The sequence below is a fragment of the Suricata suricatta genome, chromosome 14 (assembly GCF_006229205.1).
Source record: "Suricata suricatta isolate VVHF042 chromosome 14, meerkat_22Aug2017_6uvM2_HiC, whole genome shotgun sequence".
Classification (NCBI taxonomy): Eukaryota; Metazoa; Chordata; class Mammalia; order Carnivora; family Herpestidae; genus Suricata; species Suricata suricatta.
The window spans coordinates 35,183,468-35,209,811 of NC_043713.1; the positions used below are offsets into that span (position 1 = coordinate 35,183,468).

The window sequence follows — 26,344 nt, forward strand, 5'->3', positions numbered from 1 at the left end:
GCTTGCTTTCTTTTAGCAGGCAATCAACTAGGTTAGGTCCAGCCTGCAAGTTCTGACACTGGCCCCGATATTAGCTCAGCTTTCAAACATGTTTAATGCTATTCAAATTGAGCCCTGTGGGCACCACCCAGTGGCAGGTCTGGTACCTAAGTGGTGGTCCACTCTCTATTCTGTTCTCCAAGTCTGTGGTGTGCTATGTAGGTTCCAAGCCACATGTGCACAAATGGCTGGTGAGCCCAGAAGTGCTCTCTTGATTTCTCTACCTTTTGTGACTTTCCTATAATTTCCTAGCTTCCTTGGGTCTCCACTCTTGGTCCTATAGCCAGAAAACTTGGGCTTTATTTTCCACGCTCTGTTGCATATTTTGAGTAACCCCAGGCAGCACAGCGGGATGCAGAGAGAACGGGGGTCATCTGTCTAGTGCTCTTGGAGCCACAGCTCCCCTGGTCAGAGGAAGGTCCTGTCCTTCAGAGTTTTAGGCATCTGCCTGGACACGTCTGCCACCAGTGTGCTTTGTAACAATACAGCTTGGAGACTGGGGTACAGAAGAAGGGAAAAGATACGAAAATACAGGCCATTTCTCCAGTCTCTGACTCTCAGGAACTCCATTTTCTGCTCCTCGGTCCAGAAAGAGGCCTCCTCTTTCAATTCACACTTGGTATGTGCTTCTGGGTTTGGGGGTACCTCTGAGGACACGCCAGGTGATGTTGAGGGGAAAAAAGGGGTAAACTCTGGCTGGTTTGGAACTCTGAATGCTAGCTTCCATCCCCAGTTCACAGGTTCCTATTTACAGTTCAGTCTGCAGAGGTCCACGTGTCTGCCCACGGTTTCTGGCTGCACTCAGTAGTGCAGTCGAAGAGACAGGAGGGAGTGTGCTGACTCCATCTTCCCCTGAACAGACACCCTGTTTTAGTAGGTTTTCAGCCAAAATCCTTATATGTGCAAACTAACCTCTGAATCTTCCATGTGTTTCAGTCAGATTCGGCCACTGCTATTTGGTGGCAAACTATGCAATCTCTCAGAAAGCCTTCATCAGGAAGGATTTCACCTGTTCCAGTGGTTTTACAAATTGGTCTTTCCAGAAGTGACGACTTGCAGAGTTGCCTCACGAGAAACGGTGCATGCCGGCCTGGCATTTCCACATATCATTTGGTGAGAGTCTGACAGTTCAGGGTGTGCTCTGCAATCCCAGCTGGGGAATGATGTTGAGTTACTTCACGCCAGCCACTACGCCAGCCTTACAAGAGCCAAGATTGGCATTTCACTCATAGGCTTGGGATATTTGTTGCCATGTAACAGTGAGTTACGGTTAAGGCAACTTTACAACTCTGCTTATATTTTGACCAATCCTACAATTATACTTACTTTCCTGGGTTCTGGAAAAATGTAACGGAACCTGTAAAGCCTTATTGACGATGCTGCACATTCTCTGTGGGTTTAAATGGGAGTCATTGAAAGGGGATACTGTTTGCCAAAGAACTCGAATTGAGGAAATAGGAAGTGAAGATGGGGTGAGAAAAGAAAACAAAACAGAACACAGAAGGTCTAGGAACCATGACTGGGAAGATGACAGAGGCAGGGATGAGGAGAGGATGCAAGAAAAGGAAGAGGAGACCAAACGAAATGTGTAAGCCAAGACGCAGCCAGTGCTGTGTGTTCCGTGGAGCCCTGCACAGCACGAAGCCGGCGGGGAGGAGGAGAAGTGGGAGGAAGTCGACCAGGAGGCTGGGGAGGACAGGTGCACAGTCTGGAGGAGAAACGGAGTGACATTGAACTCCGCTGGGGCAGACAGGCTGAGACGGGAACACAGCCTAGGAGCTGGATGGAGACCAAAGAGACCAGTGGGAAACTGGGCTGGGAGTAATCGGCAGAATGGCTTTCTCCTCCATAGGAGGAGAGATTATTCTTCTAAAAAATATATTGAAGATTGCAACAGGGAGCAAGGGGCAAAGCACAAAGCGGGAAATGCATTTTCTTTTGGCATCCAATGGATTATGAATAAAACATGAGTAGCTTTAGGGGGAAATGACAAATTAAGTTAAGACAATTAGGCTCTCTGTCTTCAGGAAGGCCTGGATAAGACCGTTTTAGATAATGGAGAACCCAAAAATACACAAGCTCCTAATTGTATTTGGCTGGCTTTCTGTGCTTCCTGCCATATGGTTAGAGGGAAAAGGCCATAACAAGCCAGAGCCAGTCCATTTCAGGAATGTCTTACAGTTCCTTAAAAACAGAGACAGAATCTAAAGCAAACATATTATGATCAAATCCCTCACACCAGTATTCATCATACGGAGCATGAAGGCACGTGCTTCCATTTTCAATTCATTATTTACAGAATCTCGAAACTCCTCTTACTTGAATTTGTTCCTTTCTTCCCGTTCTATTCTCTGCAACCTTTCTTCTCTCTCCTGCCGCCGCCTCTCTCTCTCTGCTGCCAGGGACTCTTGATGCTGCCTAAAGGATGATGTGAGAAGACCACTCAGTGAAGACCTAAAGATACAGAGTTAATGTTTTAGTGGCTTGGCCTGTTATTAAATGTACCCAAGTAGGAACAGCCAGACTCTGGTTTCAAGTGAGGGCCCAGTCCGCTGGTACCTAGGTATTGTTGGGGCTGGGTGCGGCGGGGGGGCCGGGGATTATTGAGTGTCTCAGGATCTTCCTCTGCTTCATGTGCCAGGAGGACAAGGAAGTACTAATGCACATACAATACGAAGCACCATGCTTATTGACATGAGCAGTCAATAATGGGTGCTTTATTACTGAAAAGAATTCCCATAATATGCATAACCTGTAAATACAGACTGATCCTCTCTCCCACTTCCTTTCTCGCTATAGAGACAAACACTTTTTTTTAAAAAAAGGTTAATGTTGTTGTTGTTGTTAAATGCAAGTTCGTTAACATATAGTTGTAAAAATGACTTCAGGAGTAGAATCTAGTGACTCATCACTTACACACAACACCCAGAGCTCATCCCAACAAGTGTCCTCCTTACTTTGCATCACCCATTTAGCACATCCCTTGACCCACCTCCCCTCCAGCAACCCTCAGTTTGTTCTCTGTATTTAAGTGTCTCTTATGGCCTCCCTCTGTTTTTATCTTATGTTTGCTTCCCTTCCCCTACGTTCATGTTTCCTTCATTCCATAGAATGAGTGAAATCATATATTTGTATTTTTCTGACCTATTCTGCTTAGCATAATACACTCTAGTTCCATCCACGTTATTGCAAATGACAAGACTTCATTCTTTTTGATTGCCAGGTAATATTCTGGTATATACATATTATATATATATGATGGCTGTCAGTCAGAGGTGGCAGAAGTGGAGGGAAGAAGATGCCATTGCTGAGAGCGACAGGACGGACGTAACCAAATCCTATATTCCAGGCTCTCTAGGGACTACTCCATCCACCCTGGACCCCTGGGCATGGCTGGAATCTGATTTCTTCTTCACATACATGAGGTCCAGACTGTCTTTCTTAAGCTGGTATTTATTTTTCAGATATATGTAGCTAAATCTAATCCACAGAGGGGACAGGCTTACTGTACTTCTCACACAGTGAGAATAGGTAATTGTTATGGACCTAACAGATTTTTTTAAACCTGGTAAATAAATTTAACAAGTGAACATATATACCTACTGCCCCAAATTAGAGAAAACATGTTCTTCTCAAAAACAGAGGGACTGTTAAAAAACTCACCACCAAAAAAAAAAAAAAAAACAAAAAAAAAACAAAGAAAAGAAAAGAAAAGAAAGAAAAAAAAAAGTAAACACTTCTAAATAATTCAGGCCAAAGAAGGAAAATCCAGAAAATTAGAAAAGATTCAAAGGGTATTATAATGAATGAAGTGTACATATCAAGATTTATGGACGGTTTCTACAGCAGTATTTAGAAGGAAAATTATCACCCTAAGTGTTTATATTAGAAAAGAAGTAAGACTTAATGAGTGGTCAACTCAACAATATAAAAAGCAACAATAAAATAAATTCAAAGAAGGCAAAAGAAATGAAATAAAGATAAAGACAAAGGTTAATGAAATAGAAAAATAAAGATATATAGAGAAAATTTAAAAAACCAAAGCTGATTTATAATTTTTTAAAATAATAATATAGTCTGTCAAAACTGTTTAAGATAAAAGCTACTAATAAGCAATATTCAAGAATGGCACATAGATACGAGTACAAACATAACAAGAGACAAAAATAATTATAAGGAAAAGGAGAGATTTCTATGACAATACATTTGGAAACTGAAGAAATGGATGTTTTTCTAAAAATAATTTACCAAATTTCACTGAGGAAGGAATAGAAATTGTAGAGATCTATTAACCTTTAAGAAATTGAGTCAATTAATTACAGACACATTCATACGCACCAAAACAAAAGTAAAAACCCCAGAGGCTCATATTTTTAAAGGTGATGTCTACCAAATAATCAAAGAAGACTTCATCTTAATCACATACAAAGCTTCAGAGGATATAAAGAAAAAGCTGCCTGGCTCATTTTACGGGATTAGTATTACTCTGACACAAAAACTAAACAAGGACAGTATGATAGAAATTTATATACTGACTATGAATATGAACACCACTGCAAAATCCGAAATAAAATCATATGGTTTGTCTCCTGAATGCGAAGATGTTGAAGATGAATATATTAAGGAATATAATTTACTACATTAATAGATCATAGGAGAAAACTATACCTCTGTAGATGCAGGAAAAGCTTGAAATACAACACTCATTTGTTATTAAAAATAAAAAAACTTTAGCAAGCATAGGACTGGAGAGAGCTTTCTTAATCTGACAATGGGTATTTAGCCAACATTTTTTTTTCTAACTATGGTAAACATTACTCAGTGCTGGAACATTAAACGCATCTTAATGTTGGGATTAATCAATCAGTAGGGAAGTGATGGACTATTGGGACACAGACAACAAAGTACAGTGAGGCCTTCCATGTACCAAACACAAAGGAAAATTCTGGGAGTGGAAAATGTAAAAAGCAAAGCTTCGCCATTTTTATCTCAGGAAAGAATTTTTATATCAGAAACAAAAAAGAGCCATCAAAAATGAAAAACTTGATATATTTACATATATTACAATTTAAAATTTGTATGCACTTAAGGAGCACATAAAATAAGAATAAAGAAAAGCCTCCACCTAGGAGAAGCTACTTATAACACATGTAAACCACAAAAGAACAACTCCACATCAGAAAAAAAGAAATCACTCAGTGGAAGAATGAGCAAACGATAATGGGTGTTTTGCTGAAGAAGAGAATTAAATGGCCAACGAATATATAAGTGAGGCCCATCTTCACTGGAAATCAGAGAAAAAGAATACAAGTTAAACCCACAGTGATTGTTTCAAACATCTCAGACTGCAAATTGACAAAAACTAGTGCCTGATGACCTGAGGCATCATCACAGAACAAGACAACAAGAACTCTCTTCCATCCCTTCTGGAGTCTAAGTTGATATAATCATTTTGGAGGAGCACTTAACACATTTGAAGAAATGCATATCCTCCAACCCAGCAATTCTACTTCAAGGTTTACACTGGAGAGTAACTTTTGTATGTTAAAGACGGCAGATACGTACAAGAATACTGTGTTACACTGTTTTGCGCTTGTTAATGGTTACTTACTAGAAACTACATAGGAAAACAAAAATATAGTATACTTTTATAAAGAAATACTTTATACCAGTAAAAAATAGAATGAAATGGATTAACATGGATGATTCTCAAAAGCACAATATATTGATAGTGAAAAATAGTTTGAAGAATATGAACAATATACTGTCATTTCTTTGAAGTTTCAATGCACGCCAAGCAAAACCATAGGCTATTTAGAGATATGTTTATATTTAGCAAAAATATAATTACATATAGAAATGATACAGCCAATTTCAGGAGGTCATCACTGGGGAAGAAAATAAATCAAAGGGATAAGGGCTTCAATTTTATAAACAATAGCTCCATAATTTTCTGCCATTACCTAAAATTTTCTGTAATATTTTGGAAGCCATTCTACTGCTCTTTAAGAATCAGAAGTATTTCTCTTTTAACATCAAGTATCTTTGAAGCCCCAAGCTAGCTGAACATCAAAAGTTAAGTCTAGTTCCAGAATTTGAAGACAAAACATACGGTACTGTACACAGGAAAGCTGTTATTTTTAGGACCATGTGGGGCATTTGAATCCAGCCCAGCTTCCCAGCCTGCCCTGTGTGGTTGTCTCAAGTGCTAGCACCTTGGCCTTCTGAGTTCTCTTTTCAGAGCAAGAGACAGGAGCAAGCTTGGCGGTCTGTGCTCTTGCTTGGATAAGGAGAGAAATGAGGACCTTGCCATTCCCCCTAACACTGCTGACTTTAGTTTGTTCTTCTAAATGTTTGTGCTTCTCTCTGGAAAGACGTAATACATAATAATGGGCCATTAGTGGCTATGTTAATGAAGTCATGGTGAAGCCTCTCTATATCACACATTAACATCATTTCCTTATAGCAATTGTGAATACTGGAGCCTGAATAAAATTTAAGTAGTATTAGAACTCGAGAACGTGAAGTAGTGTCCAGTTTAGTCAGGTGGATAGGCTGCTCCTTCCTGCAGAGTTTGAGCCTGCCCACTGAGACCTCGTAAGAACAGATCCCATATGGACTCGGGGCCAGAACGCAACAGCAAACACGCTGACGGACAGCATAAACAATACAGGAAGTCTCCTTCCGCAGTCCCTCAGTTCTGAAAGCACCGAGATGTGAGCTAACGCAAAGCAATGCAGAATGGTGCCTCTTTTCTGGAAATGAAGCAAAATGCCTTGAGCATTTCAAGATCCACTTTCTTGAGCACACGACACAGATCCCTGTAGCAGGCAGGGAGCATTAAAAGACCTCCCGTGAGATTTTCTGTCCTTAATGCATATAAGCCACTTTGATCATACTAGAAACAAAAGGCTATAAACATCATATTAATAAATTTCCATAAGTCTTCTGAAGAAGCCCAACATGTGAGAATATAAACTGTGGTCCTATAAATCCTGTCTCTGGAAATGGGCTCAATCCATAATGTCAATGCCAGAATGCACTCAAGCCATACAAAAGGGAATCCCAAATCATCCTTTAAAAAATAAATGACACCAAAATTTAAGCTAGTATGGTAAATTCTCCTTATAAGGGCATCTTTAACAGATTTTTATCTTTCATGTTAAGTTTTTCAGGAACAACCCCTACAGTGATTGGAAGTTGCTTCAATGTTTAATCTTGGCTGGTGAGCACAACAAGGTTTAGAGAAAACCAGAGCATGGCTAATCACTGAACCTCGGTGAGCCTAGTTTACTTGTTGTAATTAGTGATAATAATACTTGCAACTCATGAAGCACCATCAGGTTAACATGAGACTTTATGTATGAGCTTGCTTAGAATGGCCTCTGGGCCAGGGCGCCTGGGTGGTTCAGTCAGTTAGGTGTCTCACTCTTGACTTCTGCTCAGGTCCTGACTTCATGGTTTGTAAGATCGAGCCCTGAGTCAGGCTCTGTGCTGACTGCCGAGCTTGCTTGGGATTCTCTCTCTCCCCCTCTCTGCCCCTCCCCAGCTTGTGCACGCATTTTATGTTGGGAGCCTAAAAATCTCTGGATGTGGGTTCAGGCTAAGGTGCAGTCTCCAGGGCCAGATCTGGAACGTGGACACTGGCAGCCCCCAGTCTGAGAGGCTAGAACGGCTGGGGTTTGAGGTGAATGTTCCCACCGTGGCTACCAGCTGGGTGAGTCACCAGGACTGCATGCCACCCCGAACATACCTGGAAAGCTGAAGTCATCTACGTTACAGCCGAAGCAGCTGCAACCGAGTGAAGCCATATAAGAATGCAGGTGGAGAAGAGCCAGAGAGAGATTTTGGAATGGAGTGAGAGGAATTGCAGTATTTAATCTTGGCCATACCAGGCCCCAGGGGCTTCCCCAGAAACCCATCTGGTTAAAGCCTCCCTCGCTGTAATGTCTGAAACAGGAATTCCATTTCACTGAAATGTGGTTGGTAATAATAGTTACCATAGATAGAGACTATACCATGTGGTGATTATTTTTGATGAAATGATTCTTTTAATCCGTACAACCTCTTGCACTAAGTTCTACTATTCTCTTCTTTATAGATGAAGAAACTGAGGCCAGAAGAGTTATGTTTAGGACACAGTAGAGGTGGGCATTTCAACAAGTCTGTTGGCTCGAGCCCCAGTGTTAACCAGTGTCTTATAGAAAGTTAAAGATAAAGGAATACATTTCGCCTCATTTGATGAGGCCAGGATAACACTGGGTAAGACCATTCTGGAAGACAGGCAATTTCTTAAAAAGCCAAACATGCACCTACCGTAGGACTCAGCTATTTCATTTCTCAGTATTTATCCAAGAAAAAAGAAAGCACATTTCCATAGTGAGACTTGTATGCAAATGTTCATAGCCAAATATTGGAAATAACTCAAATGTCCATCTACAGATAAACTGTGGTGTATTTATATGATGAATTACTGGTCAGCAATAAAAAGGAATGAAGTATTGAAACATATAATGAAAGGAATAGATTTTAAAACAATTATGTTATTTGAAAGAAGTTAATCCTTAAGAGTACATATACTATGCTTATACTTATATAAAACTCTAAAAAATATAAATTTATCTATAATGATAGAAAGCAGACCAGTGGTTGCCTAGGGTGGGAAAGGGCAGCCATAACCACAAAAGGACATGAGAAAATGTTTGGGGTGATGGCTGTTCGCATTATCTTGATGTGATAATGGCTTCACTTGCATGTACATATGTCAAAACTTCTCAACTTTTTTATGTCAATTATACTGCAAAAGCTGTGTTAACACATAGTCTCCTTTGGTAAGTTTGAGTTAAGCAAAAGTCTTAGTTATGAAAGAAGCAAATCTTTAACATTTCTTATTTAAAAATTATCTGGGGTGAAATAGTAACAAAAGTCACGCTAAGTTTACAAATTATCTGATATTTGAAATTATCACTTGATTCACAAGTAGATAATTTAACAAAGATACAGAAGTCAAAGGACAGTAATAAGATGGGAATTCATTGGTGCAAAACTGTGAGGTTGTCCTTACAACCTGGCTATGGAAATCAGGATCACTCAATCCAATGATCATAAGAGAAGAGGTAACTCTGGGTTTTGGCAAGCTTTTTTTCCTTGCCCCAGAATGAGGAAATGTCAGACTCTTCTTTCACCCTTCAGGGCTACATCCCAGCTCTCAAGATGAAATGTGCAAGCCCCAGGGGCAGCCCCAAGAAACAGGCAACTTTTCTCCATCATCCTGGCTACAATCCTAGTGACATCTGCTATCAAAGACGGGGACATGGGTTTAGGGCTTCTTTTCGCTTTCTTTACTTCCAACTGTCACAGGCTACTTGGGCTCAGTCTGAGCTTCTCGGCTGTGGGAGGCAAGAGCAGGGCTCACACTGCATGCCGTGGACACTGGTCCCATGTGCAGTCTCCTGTGACTGTACGCACGCATGTGCAGGGCATGATGCCATTCCCCTAGGCCTAGCTGGCGTCATGCTTCAACCTGTCCCTGAGCCCCATCTGCAGGCCTTGACCCCAGGCTCATGAGCAGTTCTTGCTAGTTTGTTCTTACTTTCCACCCTCCTGTCCAAGACCAAGCAAGTCCTCCCGCCAGGAGGTCAGTCTTCCTGTCACAAACTCCTGGGCCACCCCAAAGTGGCTTCAGGATTAAAGCATTCTTTGGTCAGCTTCCAAAACATGGATTGCCACCAGTGCCTCCTGTCTCATGGCTTCCTGGCCTTGCAGGCCCAGATCGAAGCCCATCCTTCTGGTCTTCTCTCTCCCTCTCCTGTCCAGGCCAAGTCATACCTCCTGGGTATGCCCACCCCTTCTCTAAACACCAAATCTTCCAAACACAGTCTTCCAGCTCAGGATCATGTTTTAAAGAAAGACTCACTCTATTTTTTTTAATCTCCCTCATTTAAATGGCTTACTCATCTCATCATGAGAACTGGCAAATTTAGGGATAAGTTGCCATATATATTACATTGGTGACTCAGTTTCCCAGATCTCTTATCAGAGATGTCCCTCATGAGGAGAAAGCACCTATGCTAGGCTCTCAACTTTGATGGCCTCTCTCTCTCTAGTTCTTCTAAGAAATTTCATTTTCTTCACAAAATTTACTGCAGGGGAAATTCTCCATTTGCTGATGGTTTGCTTATCTGCTGTTCCTGCCACTAGAGTATAAGCTAGATGAAGCCAGGGGTGGGGATGATTAAATCAACATTGGATTCCCACACCACCATAGGAGGCACATGGTGAGCATCCAATAAATATTTACCGAATGAAATACAGGAGTCATTATATATGTGCATGAGTGTGTACAACCCCCAGAGGCAGGGTTTCCAGCTGTCACTGGATATTCTGGTTTTATACTGGCACCGTAGAAAGAATAAAGAGTGAGAAAGGGTGTGGGTTCTATCTAAATATCTAGCTGTCTACACACACACACACACACACACACACACACACTTTCTAAAATCAACCCAGGAAGAAATTCAGCCTCTCCCATAATAGTAAGACTTACTCATTCATGGCTGGGCTGTGTGGAAAGGAATGGGAGAAACAGGATAAGGGACCCAGGTGTACATTTTCTGAATAAGAAATCTCACCCCTGTTCCTACCTTTTTTCACTCTGTAATCTTTGAACAGTGCTAGTGCGAAACCAGAAACCCGGCCATCAGAGGCTGACCTACCAGGAAAGGGTGCACATGAGGGTGATGGCCCTTATAGGAGAAGGAACATGAGAACAGAGGAACAGAGTGGCTCTTTACAAAAAGAAGAAAATTGTCTCTTTTATGAGTCATGTGAACACGGATCCTACAGGCACAGTTCTGCTTGTCTTAAAGATTTTCCCCAGGTCTTTGAATAAAATACCCTATCCAGGGAAGTTAACCATCTTGATCTCCTGGCTTTGGGGGACCCAAACCTACTACCACAGACCACTATACATTCATGAACCCCATTTCAGAAACAAAAGGATAATCATCAAATGGCTGAGAGCTGAAATAGAGGTAGTATACAAACCCACAAAGATGGTAGAATTCATTCTGAGGAAGTCAGAGGAGTTTTACAGGACAGATGTCATCTATGTGGCTTCTACAGGATGAGAAGGAATCAAGTGGATGAATAAAGGAGAGGTCAGCCAAAGAACAGAGCAAATGTGAAGGAAGGGGCCCCAAGAGCATCTGGTGTGTTCATAATGGCCTCTCCATGGGGCTGAAGTACAGTGGCGCTGGGGGGCGTGATGGTTGATAAAGCTGGAAGGTACCTGCAGGACCCAAATGTGAGAGATCTTCTTGGGGATGTTAAGTTGGGCTTCGCCGGTTGGCAGAGGCAGTCATTCAAGGTTTCTAAGTGGGAAAAGTCATCTGCTCAGATCAGTATTTCAGAAAGACCTATATCACTCAATAGTTAGTCCAGGCACGACATAGATCTTGAACTAAATCTATGGTAGTAGGAATGGTGAGGAGTCATCTCCAAAACACATGTAGGAGAAAGAGTTCCTAGCATCTGTTGAGGATGCAGAGTCCTCCTGAAGGACAGAAGGCTGATGTGGAACCCAGGTCCCCAAACACCCAGTGTCCCGGCACGTAGCTGCCATCAGGAAGCCAGATCTACTGTACACTCACCCGGTCAACAGACCGGCACGTCTCCCCTCCTGCACTTTGGATGTAATACGATTGATTAATCAGGACCACGTTGTGCCTTACAGGAACTCATTGTGTGTGACAAGATTGGTGTCAGGAACTAGCAGCAGGCAAGGGGTAAACATCTACAAGGTAAAAGCAGAACCAGCTTCTGTGAATGGTAGGGACTCAATCCACATCGGTACCTTTATTTCCTGTTGGCAGATGTGGACTGGGTGCCATCAATGTTGGTCAAATAAAAAGAAAATGCCTTTTATCTTTTTATATATGCTATTCAGGATGTCAGTGATGTCTGAGATGTCTTTTTTAAAATCACCTTTGACCAATTTAAATTTAAAAATAAAAAAAATTAACTAGAGCCCCAGTGCACAATGGGGCTCTTGACTCCACTAACACAATTTTAAAATAAGTATTGTGTAGATCAACTGATGGATCATAGCCAGAAATTATTTGATATCCAGAAAAACATATGAATTATCTCTATGGAAAAATCAATGGTTTTAAATCCAAACAGGTAAAACCTCAAGGGACACGTAGATACGAGCGAAGGCAAGAAATGGTAAAAGCCCAAGCTGACCAGGACAAGAGGACCAGCACACAGATCCATGCACAGCAGACAACCCGCATAGAGGAGGAGATCAGGATGAGGAAGACACAGGCACTGGCACGTTACCCTTGTGGCAATAGTCAAAAGACCTGCCAGGCAGGTTATAAAGACAACAGCTAAAGTAACTGAAAATAGACCCAGTCAGTTGAGCATCTGACTTCGGCTCAGGTCATGATCTCGAGGTTTGTGGGTTTGAGCCCCCGCATCAGGTTCTGTGCTGACAGCTCAGAGCCTGGAGCCTGTTTCAGACGCTGCGTCTCCCTCTCTCTCTGCCCCTCCGCCACTCATGCTTTCTCTGTCTCAAAAATAAATAAACTATTAAAAAATAAAAAAAGCATAGTAGTTTAAAAAATAAATTAAAGCTTTAAAAAAAGAAAATAGGCAGGAAATGCATGGAAAGGGACATCATTCTGAGGGAGGAGTTGGAGATCCATGTTAAAAGGGGGACGTAGCAGGGAGATCCCACAAGGGGGCGCCTGACTTGGTAGAAGTCATGGCTCAGCACAGCAGGCTCCCCTTCTCCCAGTCCTAGTTGCTCTTCCCAGCTTCCCCAAATACCCACCATCCTCTCTTCCAGCACGGTCCATCACTGCAAACAACAGTACAATAGCCGAAGACAAAAACAACAGGACCGTTTCAAGGTAGCTGACCTAGTCCTGCTCCAAAGACTACTGACTGAACGGTAAAGACGGGAATGGGGAGCAAGGAGAGCTCCTGACGGCCTCACAGAAGCGAGGGGAGGCGAGACACGCCTAAGGGAACAGTGCGAACACAGTCACATATGTGAGACTGGATTCCTGTGTGGGCTGACGAATCGGGAGGGAAACGATGGATCATTTGAGAAACGGTATGCAAACAAGCGAAAACATTTAAGGTGGATCTCGGCCTCACACTATATGCCAAAATAACTTCCAGCTAGATAAAATATTTCAGTGTGAAAAACTACAGCTGAAATTCTGGAAGCATGCATGGGAGAAAAGGCTTCTTCCTCATGAGGAGCACAACACCAGAAGACAAGTAGATGAATAGCTTCAACTCATAAAATTTAAATTTGTCTGCCTGGCAAAAACAGCAGAAATGAAGTAAAAGACTAATGATTGAAGAAAATAATTGCTATCTTATCACACTTTATAAATAACCTCTATACTTCAGAAAGAAAAAGAACTCAATGACCATGAACCAAAAATTCACAGAAAAAGAAATATTAAATGCTTGTGGACATAGAAAAACAGGCTCAACCATATTCATAATAAGGGAAGTGCACATTTAAATTTTAATGACACAGAACTCTTCACCATCAGGTGGGCAATGGTTGAGGTGTTGAATGGTCCTTCTGCAGAGGGGTGGGCCACAAGTGCTCTCTCAAAACTGGTGCAATCTTTATGAAAAGCAATTTGATAAAAAAATCAATCAAAATTTTTTAAATGCATGAACAATGGACTTACTAAATCTATTTCTAGGAACTTATCCTATGGATAACTACATATGTGCCACATGGACAAAGGATTACACTGCAGTATCACTGGTCACAGCGCAACACTAGGGCCCATCATATGCAACTGGGCATATGAAGTAGCATCCAGAGAAAAAAGTATGATGGAGACATTACAAAGAACGCAGCAGGGGCGCCTGGGTGGCTCAGTCGGTTACGTGTCCGACTTCGGCTCAGGTCATGATCTCATGGTTCGTGGTTTCAAGTCCCACTTTGGGCTCTGTGCTGAATGTTTGCTCAGAGCCTGGAGCCTGCTTTGGATTCCATGTCTCCTTCTCTCTCTGCACCTCTCCCGCTCACACTTTGTCTCACTGTGTCTCTCAAAAATAAATAAATAAATAAATGTAACAACAACAACAACAAAAGAATACAACAATACTAAGTACTGTAGTGAGAGGAACCCAAATGCAGTTTTTAAGTGAAAAAACAGAATGCACAATAGTTGGTATAGTAGATTACCATTTGTGTAAGGCTATATTAAACAAGTCGATGCTCACATGAACATAAATAAATATCTCTGTACATATATAAGAGATACCGCTAGGAGATGTTGCTTCTGGGGAGGGAGCTTCACTTTCCTGGTACACCCCTTCATCTTCTAAATGCTCTGTGTACATGCAGAGCCCATAAAAAAATAAAATGTAAGTTGCATCCTTTACTCACCCTTATGATCCATTATGACTCCCAGCAGAGGTGCCACTACTTATATGTGGGTTTACTGTCTTCCAGGAAGTAGGAAGAGTCTGCTGGGGCAGCCAAGCAGGGCAAGCAATTCCCAAGTTTCTTCTTTAAATTTTTATTTTTACTTAAATTTTTAAAAACTAAAAAAACATTTTTAGATGTTTATTTTGAGAGAGTCACTGCATGTTCACAAGTGAGGGAGGAGCAGAGAGAGGGGGGGAACAGAGGACCTGAAGCAGGCTCTGTGCTGAAAGCAGAGAGCCCAATGTGGGGCTCGAACTCACGAACTATGAGATCATGACCTGAGCTGAAGTTGGAAGTTGAACCGACTGAGCCACCCAGGCACACTATCAAAAGGCTCTTGATATTAATCTGTAGAACAGGCAGGCGATTGTCACTTACAATAATGTCATTTACAACAAGCGATACTGTTGTAAATAGAGGAGAGAACAGAATCAATGCTTAAGGCACATACTAATCCTTTGGGTTACAGCTCGATGAGTGCAGAAGTCCTTCCTGGCCCCCTAAAATCTGGATCTGGGGTTCTTCCAGCGTGCTCCCACAGAGCACTCCGCGTGGTCACCTGCCAACGTCCCCTTTCGTGGTAGAAACTGGGCCTCATTCTCAGCACACTCCCCAGACTCAGCACCAAGACTGATGGCCTCAAAGCACCTTCAGCCCCAGGCACTTGACTTGGGATCCCCTCACGGTCATTGCTCAGTAACTGCAGTCACCACACTGAACAAGCATCTGGCCACCATTTCTGAGAAGGCCCACAAGATGGAGATGTCACCGCAGAGATGGAAAGAGAATGCCCTCTGTCCCTCCCAACTTCCCAGACACATTTGCTATGGTGTAATTATTGTTTGCTTGTTTGTTTCATTTGAATATTCAACATGAATGGTTCAAATACTCCTATAATTTTTCTTTTAAAAATATTGAGAATATTTCCACTCAAAAAGCACAGTTTCAAGATTGAAACATTTAGAAAGTCTGCTTTCATTAAACAGTTGCATCTTGTATCCCTGAGGGCCTTTGCAAGTAGTTCTGGATTTCTTATTTTCCTTTGTTTAGGCACAGCTCAACTTCCAATTTTATGAAAACTAATGTTACACTGTTTCTGAAAGAGAGCCCTATAAACGAAGTCATAATAGGAGATGTGGAGATGGATTCATTTTAATACCCTTGCCTTAATTTTGTATTATATTGTTTCTTCAGTTCTTTCTTTCTAGGTCAATTTATCATTCTAAATTTGATTAACATGTAACATACTAGTATGCTTGGGAAAAATATAGAAAACTCTAAGCTCACAATGATGCCCAGTTGTACTTCCAAAGTGGGCTGACCTGTTTGTAGGGGTGTTTTAGTTGGCCTTATTTTCCTAGGACCTAAGAGAAGTGAGTCTTATTTCCAAATCAAGGGAAAAGAGTTCTAGATCTTTCTAGTACTGCATGGTACCCTGACATGATGTTTATTTGTCAGGAGTGTGTTAACAGAAAATGTGGGTCCTCAGGGTGCCTGGATGGTTCAGTCAGTTAAAATGTCTGACCCTTGGTTTGGGCTCAGATCACGAGCCTATGGTTCCATAGGTTCAAACCCCACATCGGGCTCTGTACCAGTGTCATGGAGCCTGCTTGGGATTCTCTCTCCCCCCTCCTCTCAAACTAAAAAACTTAAAAAAAAATAGCATCAAGTTTTAAAACAAGAGAAAGAAGGGTGCTTGGGTGGCTCAGTCATTTAAGCGTCTGACTTTGGCTCAGGTCATGATCTCGCAGTCTGTGAGTTCAAGCCCCACATGAGGCTCTGTGCAGACAGCTCAGAGCCTGGAGCCTACTTTGGATTCTGTGTCTTCCTCTCTCTCTCTGCCCCTTCCCAACTCACACTCTGTCTCTCTCAAAAAATAAACAAACATTAAAAAAAAGAAAAAGAAAATGTGGGTTCTCACTGCAAAACTACAACTATTGTTCATAATACTTTAATGTCTTTCTGAGTTTTTCTTTTTTGTTTCAATTATTATGGGTATATAACACATCTCAATAATCTTGCAAATTTTACTGAAGTATATACTTTGGTAAAAACAATCACATACCTTAGTAGAGCAGAAAATTGTTGTAAATATGAAAGTGAGTGACATCCAAATAATTCAAGTTGTCAAAAATGAAAAAGTAAACTGTATAAAACTACATATTATAATAAATACAACTTGCATTGCACATTTGGGTGATGTAAACAAATATGAGTAGGAGTTAGGACCTCTCCTTATTTTTATTTTTATTTATTTTTTTTACAGTCACAAATATAAGCCAGCCAGGCGAGAATAAAACGTGGTGGTGTGGCCAGGCCTTGGGACTTGCTGGTCTTAATAATGAAACTGCATATCTGATGTTTCAAATGATGGATCACATGGTTTTATAAAGCCATAAATGGTGATAATTGGGAAAAACATTCAAATATCAAGCAAGTAACTCTTTGAAGCTTTCCTTGCTACTGGACACAGCAGATGGTTCAGGTAAAGAACTTTCTGTAGCAGAGTGTGCTGTAAGAGGGAACTGGAAAGCAAAGACTCCCACTGGGGTGCCTGGGTGGCTCAGGCGGTTAAGTATCTGGCTTCAGCTCAGTTCATGATCTCACACTTCCTGAGTTTGAGCCCCATATCAGGCTTTGTGCTGATAGCTCAGAGCCTAGAGCTTGCTTCGGATTCTGTGTCTCCCTCTTTGTCCGCCCCTTCCTTGCTCATGGTCTGTCTGTCTGTCTGTCTCTCTCTCTCTCTCTCTCAAAAATAAACAAACAGGAAGGAAGAGAGAGGGAGGCTCCCATTACTGGCTTCTCTGGTGACCAGATCTCAGTATGCAGGCTGGCTGGAGGGATTTCATGCAAGTACCTTCTTCAGGCCAAGGACCACTCAGTCCACATGTCCCCAGGGTCCCTCCGTATCTCCCTGGGTATCATACAGACTCCTCATGACTTGCATGTCCCAGGCTGAACGTCTCCACCTGTGATTTGCTTTTTTTTTTTTTTCAGTAACTTGTGTCTCTGTTCTAGTTTCTAACATCCTCATGCTTGAGCAAGACTGCACACTCATTCATTCTGCTTTCCTTGCTCCCAGCTTCCTCCAAGTTTGCCCAAACCCACTGCTCCTCTCAAGTCCCATGGTCATTGCCCTTCTTCGGCATGGTTAGTCCTCTCGGACTCAGAGATAGCTTTTGGTGGTCCCTGTCACCTCGACCCACTGGCTTCATTCATGCATATGTTAGAGTACTCCACCAGCTGCTCCAAAGCTCTAACAGCTCCTGATGTCTCAGGATGAAGCCTCAGCTTCTCCTCAGGGCATTCAAGGCTCCCTGGGATCCAGCCCCATCCTTCTGCTTTTAATGCTCTCTCCCAATGCCCCAGCCCCTCTTCACAGGCCTCAGGAGACACTCAGCCACACCAAGCAGGGAAGGAGACACAGGCAAGGGTCTTTCCAGAGCCTACACCCCTGGCCCTCCCAGCTCAAACCTGGACCTCAGTTTCCAGGGGATGGGAAGGAGGTAGAGGCTGGGGCTTCCCCTTTAGGGCCCTTGCATGCACCTCCCCTAAAGCCCAAACTTCCCATCCTTATAACCTGTCAACTTCAGGGACCTCCACACTGTTCCCGATCCAATGAGTGGGTGATTCACCTGATCCTTCCACTAGTGTTTACTGTGGCTCTGCCATAGCCAGGCCCCAGGTACCAAGGGGGACACAGCAATGAAGGGGCCCTGGCTCTTGTTCCCAAGGAGCTGGCAGCCTAACAGATAGAAGATGTGAGATGCAACATCAGTAAAACTTTACTCCTGACCTTGGCTCCAAATCTCACATCCCCTTAGATCAGGATCCTCTTCATTGGTGACCTCTCTGGGACCACAAGTGATCTCAGCTGATCCCAAGTAGGGGATAGAGTGTCTTCAGGGAAATCAACTTGTTATCTTACTGCCAAGATCTAACCGAGTCCAGATACGCCCAGCCCAGGGCCATGCTGGACTGTGGAACCTGAGATTTTGACAATGTGGAGCTTATGTGCCATCTGAGAAACTAACATGATGTGTGGTGAGGCAAAACTCCCTGGACAGCCCCTCTTCCTGGGCTATAAAGTCTTGCCTGCTCTACATCCCAAACAAACCTCTCATCACCAGCCACGCTCAGCAAAACACACTTCAGAAGACACAGAAGATGATCAGAGTATAGAATACAAGTCAAATTTGTTTTAAATTTGGGATTTTAAGCAAATGATCTTTGTGACTTGCTCATGCCTAGATTTCTGATCAATCACATGCTGCTGGATGTTCTGTCTTGTCATCACACATTGTCCCTGCCCACCGGACCCACACAGTGGGCTTCACACAGTGCTTTCCTGGGTACCTTTTCAGTTGCTCATCAAAACCACCCTCCAAGGTAAGAGTTGTCATAACTGGCATTTCACCCTCAGGGATTAAATAATTTCCCAGTGAGTAATTGGAACCCTAGCCAGTCTTCCCTAACTCAGCACTCTTGCCATATAAGGGTAACTTTTTAATTGTTCTAAAATTACAGGTCTTACCTTTTCCTTGTAAACACATCCTTGTGCAATCACTCGCTTCCAGGAGTCATAATTAGTTAATTTCTAGTGGTCTAATACTCTTGCCAAGTTAAATTCCTTCCATGGACCCATGCAATTCTTTTCCCTTCTGGTAGGTCCTGGATTAATTACATTAAGGTGTTGACCTTAATAAGCCCTCTACCTCCTGATTTATATAGAATTAAGCATTCAAAGGTAAAAACTGATATTTAAAGGACGAAATGCAGACCTTACACAAATTCTAGAACAGTTTTTCATAGGTCAGTCAAAACCTTCACATTTAAGAAACTGGGAACAATTTTCTTCGTACTTTCTATGGGAAGATGAGTCAACAGTAAAGAATATCACTTCTAATAAAATATTTATTTAGTAAATAGTGTGAAAGAGAAAATATTCTTGCCTTTGGACTATATTATATAAAGGAAAATACTTTGGATTATGCTTTTTACTTCTTTTCCTTTAGTCACTCTTCACCAAACTCATTTCCTTCACCTGATGGTGAAGCCATCAGCATACTTCTTATAAAACCCACCTTTCCAGCCTGGCCTCCTGCGAAGGTGAAAGGGACGACGTGGGGGTGGCGGACACAGCAGATCCAGAGGGTCTTGAGTGATAAGAGGTGTTGCCAAAGCTGTTGTATCTAAACAATGTAGAAGTTTAAGGTAGAGAGCAGGAGGGAAGGAGAGAGAAATGAGCACAAGTCAGTAAATGAATAACACTTAGCCAACTATCTTCATTTTTGCAAGAAAAACTTGGCTTGGAAATGCTGACAGTGTTACTGATTTTTCTAATTTCAAGAGATTTACTAACTGCTTCATTTTATTTCTCATGAAAGAGGTTTCCCAAAGGCCAAACCGTTGGGCAGAGAGATCTCTGACAAGGGGTCATATTTCCTTATTTGTTAAATGTACGCTAAAATTCTTTGCTAACATAAAGAATCCCAATTATTTTCATTTGAATCTCTGAAGATTCTTCTTGCCTCTCATAATGGTACAATTAGTGGTAAACCCACTGTGATCTGTAGAAAATACCAAATGATTAGCTAAACAAACATCTTATGAAGAAGTCTGCTTTAGGTATTTCCAAATCAATGTCATCTATTAAATGTGATCTCGTCACATGCCTAATGACCAAGGAGAAAATGTCCTCAGACCTGCTGGACTGGCCTGCTAGCTAGAGGTCTATGTGTTCATATTTTCATCCGATGTTTCTTCTGAACCAAAAGTATACCACTAGGTTTAAACAAGCCTTTAGCATTTCCCAGATATCTCTGACAAGTTTCAGGATTAGTATGGTTCTAGAGTTTTCTTTCTGGTTCTCAGAATAGCTGTCTTTTAGCTATTATCACTCAGTGTGTTCCCAGAAAACAAACCATCACTGGAAGCCCTTGTGGCGGGCGTGGGGGCTGGGTTGTGGAGCAGACACTCATGATTAGGTACAAATAATGAGACCCAATGAGTTCTGCCTCTCAACCTACTGAACCACAAGGCAGGGCTAATTCCTTCTCCTAACCTGGTTGGGGACACTGGGGTGCGTGAGACCCCATGGGTCACTATGCTATGAGTGCACAAAGATCTTCCCACACACAGTGAATCCAGTCCAACTCTCATCAACAGAAACCAGCACTAACCATTCTGGGAAGCACTTTAACTTCAAATGTGGATATCCTTTGGCAAAGTAAGCCTACTTTTGGGAAGCTAACACAACCTTATGGTTATTTATATCTTGAACATGTCATGCATGGTACACTCACTAGAGCATTTTTGAGATCACGGTGAAAACACCTGGAAGTTAGTCAACCAGGTAACAATGCAAGAATGGCCAAAAAGTGTGATATATTATGTAGTGATTAAAAATAATTGCCAATTCTGCAAATGATAGTATAGAAAATGTTCGTATACAGGCTGAAGTAAAACATTGGAATATAATATTTGTAGTTTTATTTCAACTGTATAAAAATATTCACAAAGATCAAAAGTGATGTGTAGAGAAAAAAAATCAGAAACAGCTTATTTTAAAAAGTAGACCAGAGAGAGAGATTTTCTATCTTCTTTCCTAAATTATATTATAATGGGAAATAAAACATGTATATCATCCCACGTCTACCCTGTGCTGCTCCATCTGGTCTGCTTAGCCATGGCTCTTGTTCGTTTGGCATCACAGGCATGCCACCAGGCGGAGGAGACTCTGATCGCACAGTTTCACCGCATCACCCTCAGCCAACACATCACTCTCACGGGACTTGGTTTCTGGGCATCCCTTTTCTTTCCTCTTTAAAAACCCAACATGCTACCTGCCTAACAGGTTAAGTGCATCTCCATGTGAGGGTTGGTTTGAGTTTCTAAGAGAGCTCCCAAACCAATAGGGCATGGATATAGCAGAAAGGCAAAGGGTGAGAGGAACAAAGAAAGAAAGGAAGCAGCAGGGAAGGGAGTAAAAAACTCAGGAGCAGAGAAGAAGGAGAGCCGCAGGTAGAAAGAAGTGTGCCGTGGGCAGGGAATGAGGCTGCCGTCAGGAGCGCGGAGTCCCCAGGGACACAGAGCCCCGTGCCCAGGCCCCAGCCGTGTCCAGCAGCTGGGTGATACTGCCTGGCCACTCAGCTGCTCACTCCACGCAAGCATCTACTACAGCCCCCTTCTGACCCAAAGTGGACATCTTGTAGAATGTTTTCACAGGGTCACGTTACCAAAATTGAGTTTAAGTGACGTTATGGAAATAAAAACAAGCATAATGCATATTCCCTCTGCTTTGGTTTTTCTAATGGTTGAGCAATTAATTCAAATACCTCACAGTCTGTTCAGTTTTGCTTCTCAATTTCAGCCAAAGAAACTGGATCATACGACTCACTAAGTTTGCTGTATTTTTTCCCGTTGGTTCTTTGTACTGATTAATGGGTTGGTGTCTACTGTAACCGGTTCTCCAGCAGTCAACCACTGAGGGGTATGGACCCCGTGGAAACCACAGCAAGTGAACATCAGAACATTAATAGGTGCAAACAACATTTATGTGGCAAATTCCTGTCGAATCATTAAAAATTGTAAGAATTTCTCTGTTAAATCTAAGTCAATCCTTATTCATTAGCATGAGGCTGTTTTTCTTAATGTATGTATAAATTCATTCATTTATAGGTCTCTCTCACTCCTGTCCCCCAGGACTGTAAGCAGTAACAAAGACTGAGTGGGAGGGACCTGGGCTCAGGAAAGCCCCATCAGAGGCTCTGAGACCATCACTAGAAAGTCCAGAATCACCATCATGTGCTACCACCACCCTGCTGGGGGAGATGAGGTTGCAAGTTATTTTTATTCCAGTCAAATGTACAGCTCTTAACTTGTACACAGATACTGTTCCTGGAGGACATAAGAGCCACGCTGGCTGCGCTCCATGGAAGTCATGGGAATGACCCAGCGAGCCCAGAATTTTAGAACTAGAAGAGGCTCCCAGAGAACCTGTAGTTTGAAGGTCCTCAAACTGGAGCTCACAGGCTCCTGGAGGCATGCAAGGCCATCCTGGACAGGAGGAAATGTGTTTCACAGCCCCAAGTTCCGTATCTGCTCTTTTCTTATAATGCGTCTGCCTGTCCTGTGGCCACTCCTAGGGTCTCCAAGTTCTCTTCCCTGCCTCCCCTTCCATGATGGCCTTCTACTTTCAGGATGCAGGGAGGATCAACACCTTAACTGAGGCTGAATCAGTGTGCGGCACTGCTTTAAGCTGAGAAGCTTCCAGGGTGCCAGGCAAAGGAACGGTGTGGGAAAACCTCCCTCCCGAGGGAAGTTATTATGAAATACTGAGGAAGATTAATTCTTCTCTTTATCAGATGGAACATCTGACACACGCTGCTGCTGGTTATACTCGAGGTGTGAAAGAGCAATTCTCCAGGTCTCTGTCTGATAAGCCTTTGTTCAAAACAAGGCATAACTTCTTCCTGGGCACCCAGGCCTGGGGTCCCCCAGACACACAGACGGTGGCAAAAGCGTTTTGCCGACAAGCACTTGCCAGAAGAACCCCGGCAGGGAGGGGCCAGGGTTCGAGGCCTGGTATTTGGAGTTATTGTGTAGATGAATCCGGAACAGATAGCTTGCCTAAAAGAGGTGCCTGTACAATGCACAGGGTAGGACCGGAATCCTGAGCAGGATGCTTGGAGTAGAAATCATGCCCCACTTCACTAGCTCTCTGTGCCTCAGTTTCCTCATTGTAAATAAGGGCTAGTGACAGAATCTACTTCTTAAGGGTTTAGTAATACTTTAAAATGCCAATTTCATGGAAAGTATAGGGCGTGGCTTATAATAAATAAATGGATAAAAAATTGTTATCAATTATTATTACTCTAAGATGGGAGCGGCCAGTATTATCAATCACTGATTTTGGACAACTGATTGTTCCAAATATTCAAACCGTTTGCTGCCCATCCCCCATCCGCAGAGTCCCTAACCCAGGTAATAGCAAAGCGCAGGCACACAGGCCCACGACCTGCTAAAAACTCCTCATGCAGTTCGGATTTGCACACAGCTCTCTCTCTTCTCCCCTCTCCAATTTTTATAAGAATTATCGCAATGCTCATACTTTAAAAATGTAATTGAATTAATGTCTGTGAAGGGATTCAAAGGACAACTGCCATCTCATAGGTAGCTATGAGCAATCTGTGAAAGAAATATGCATACATTAGAATAAAAACAGGGGTGCCTGGGTGGCTCAGTCGATTGCCCGATTGTCCGACAGAAAGCTGGAGAAAAGGGAGAGAAAATAAAGACACCCACCTATTAGAAGAGAAAGACCGGAAGTTGTAAGGCTCAGAGGCAGAGTATGTGCTCAGATGGAGAGAATCAGAGGGACTGTTAAAGGAAGGAAAATCCCACTCAAAACGCTGCACAGAAAGGGGGGAGAGCACTTCACTGAGTTCTGCAGGTCAAATGAGATGCACACCACCCAGGTAGGTGCAAGACGCATAGATTTTGTCAGACCAGGCATAGTTTTTAAAACCTTATGTTTGAAAATCCATTTTTAGTAATTGTGTTATAACAGAAAGCTCTTTGGTTCAAACACACGATGATTTTCTTCTGCCTCCTGCCTGGTAATTGTTTAGTGAGTGGCCAGGAAGTTAGTTTACCCCCACCACTGCCCTCTGCTTGGACGGCAACACACACACACACACACACACACACACACACACACACACCAGTGGGTACAAGTCACACGCGGTCTCCTTCCCTGGATGAAGCTCACACAGGCCTCCAGGTGGCTGGATCTACCTGCTTTCCTTCTGGGACTCAGCATCCTTTTCCTTGGTGGGTAAGGGCGAATCCTCGAAGTCGTAGGAGAAGAGGTGGAAAGGGCTGTGGGGCACATAGGGCAGCTTTTCTATGGTCGGTGATGCCTTCGGGGGGCCAGGCGCGGAGGCAGAGGGCCGAGAGGCAGAGCCCGGGGCCAGGGGTGGCAGCACGAGGGCAGGCCCAGAGGTCCTGCTGTGCAAGGGGCTCCCCAGAGCAGGGCTGGCTGGACAGCATTTTCCCTGGGAGGTGGCGCTTGAGGCAGTGGGGAGAGCTGGGCTGTCAGGAGAGGCATCCTTTCCAGGGGGGCTCTGCTCTGAGGCGGGGCACGTCTCTCTGCTTACCCAGGAGGAAGGAAGGGAAGAAGGGGAAGGAAAGGAAAGCAAAGATTAGGAAAGAGAAAAAGACACACAAACCCCCCACTACTACTATGGCCACGGAACTTCAGAATCCTGTTTCTTGAGCTGCAGTGTGCAAGCCAGCGGCCACCAGAAGCTTTGGTTTGCTCAAAAATCCTGGCGCTCTGGGCTTGTCAATCTGGGTGGCAAGACTTGCTGAGTGCAAGGACACATCCTTGCAAACCGGTACGGCTGGGCGTTCAGAGGCTTTTGTAGGGGGATTTAACGGAGCCCCCGAGACTCCTCTCCAGTGGCTTCCTGAGCCTCCCCAGTTCCTCCCCACTGGTTGTGCTGGCACCTGAATTTCCACTATTTGAATTTCATTTCTTTCTCTTGGTCAAATCAAGGTTCTGACCTCATCCTAAAAAGTCCAGCCTTGAGGAAGAAGTATCCCCCAAGCCTCTTACTTTAGGTCATGGCCTTCAGGTGCTTTCTTGAAAGGGGGCATGGAAAAGGAAAAAGAAGGGATGGCAGCAAGGAATGTACAGAGCCAGTAAGGAGGGATTGGTATGAAGTCAAGTGTTGTTCATTTCACATTTTCCCCACAACCTATCTCTATGATTAAGCCCATCTGGACTCCTTCAGGCAGCCCAATTCTGCCACAGTTATAAAATATTTCCACCTTCACAAGACTGGATTTGGACCACTTAGATATTTTGATATACACCCTTGCAACCTGAGAATCTCCATTAACCTCTCCAGTTTACAAAGCCACAGTCCCTCTCTCAGAGAACCGGACTCCAGGCCATGCCCGCTTGGGAACTGGATGTGAGGGGTTCACTTTCCTACCTCAAATTCAGAGCTCCACCTATACAGAAGGGTGGGGACACACCAGTTCCCTGACCCCATGGGAGGGCGGGAGGAGGGCTCGCTGCAGTGTCAGCCCAGGTCTGGCACACGTGGCATGCACACATAGTGGGGACATGGGGATCGCGCACACACAGTGGGGACATGGGGACTGCGCACACAAAGCAGGAGCCGGCAGGCAGGGCAAGCAGTGGAGGACAACCAACCCAACACAAGCAAGCAGACTCTTTCTTGCCACTTTAAGGTCTGGTCGGATTAGGCCAGGAAATAAATATATCTAGGTCAATGTCAATGAGGGCCTTGGTAACTGTCAAGATCAAGCTCCGGTATGCACAACTTTATTTCCTAAAACTGGAAGGCCTAACTGCAGCTTGTTGAAGGATGCCCTCCAGCATCAGATCATATAGAAAAAAGACCTTTCAGGAGTGCCTGGGTGGCTCAGTCAGTTAAGCATCTGACTTTGGCTCGGGTCATGATCTCACCACTCGTGAGTTCAAACCCCGTGTCAGGCTCTATGCTAACAGCTCAGAGCCTGGAGCTGCTTCCAATTCTGCATCTCCCTCTCTCTCTGCCCCAGCCCCGCTTGTGTGCCATCTCTCTCAAAATTTAACATTTAAAAAAATCTAAAAAGGAAAAAGAAAAAAACCTTTCAAAACAGTAAATAACCATCTACCCATGTAAATAACAATCCTGTGTAAAGACGGCACATCAGGAGTGATGCTCTGAAGTTACTCTGTCTAGTCAGATTCCTCTCTCTGTCCCTAGGTGCTGTTGCAGGAGGGTAGCCGAGGGGGGATGGGTGTGTGGAGGT

The 26,344-nt window shown here is 43.3% G+C and overlaps 1 protein-coding gene across 1 annotated transcript in view; it reads right to left on the reverse strand.

Moving 5' to 3' along the window:
* FHOD3 (formin homology 2 domain containing 3) overlaps positions 1–26,344 on the reverse strand; it is a 396,352-nt gene that overhangs the window by 93,536 nt on the left and 276,472 nt on the right. Inside the window, exons 12-15 of the mRNA XM_029921560.1 lie at positions 24,311–24,664; positions 23,819–23,893; positions 19,597–19,704; positions 2,359–2,493 (exon numbers count right to left, since the gene is read on the reverse strand). Coding sequence (XP_029777420.1) covers positions 2,359–2,493; positions 19,597–19,704; positions 23,819–23,893; positions 24,311–24,664 — 672 coding nt within the window. The remainder of the gene's footprint in view (positions 1–2,358; positions 2,494–19,596; positions 19,705–23,818; positions 23,894–24,310; positions 24,665–26,344) is intronic.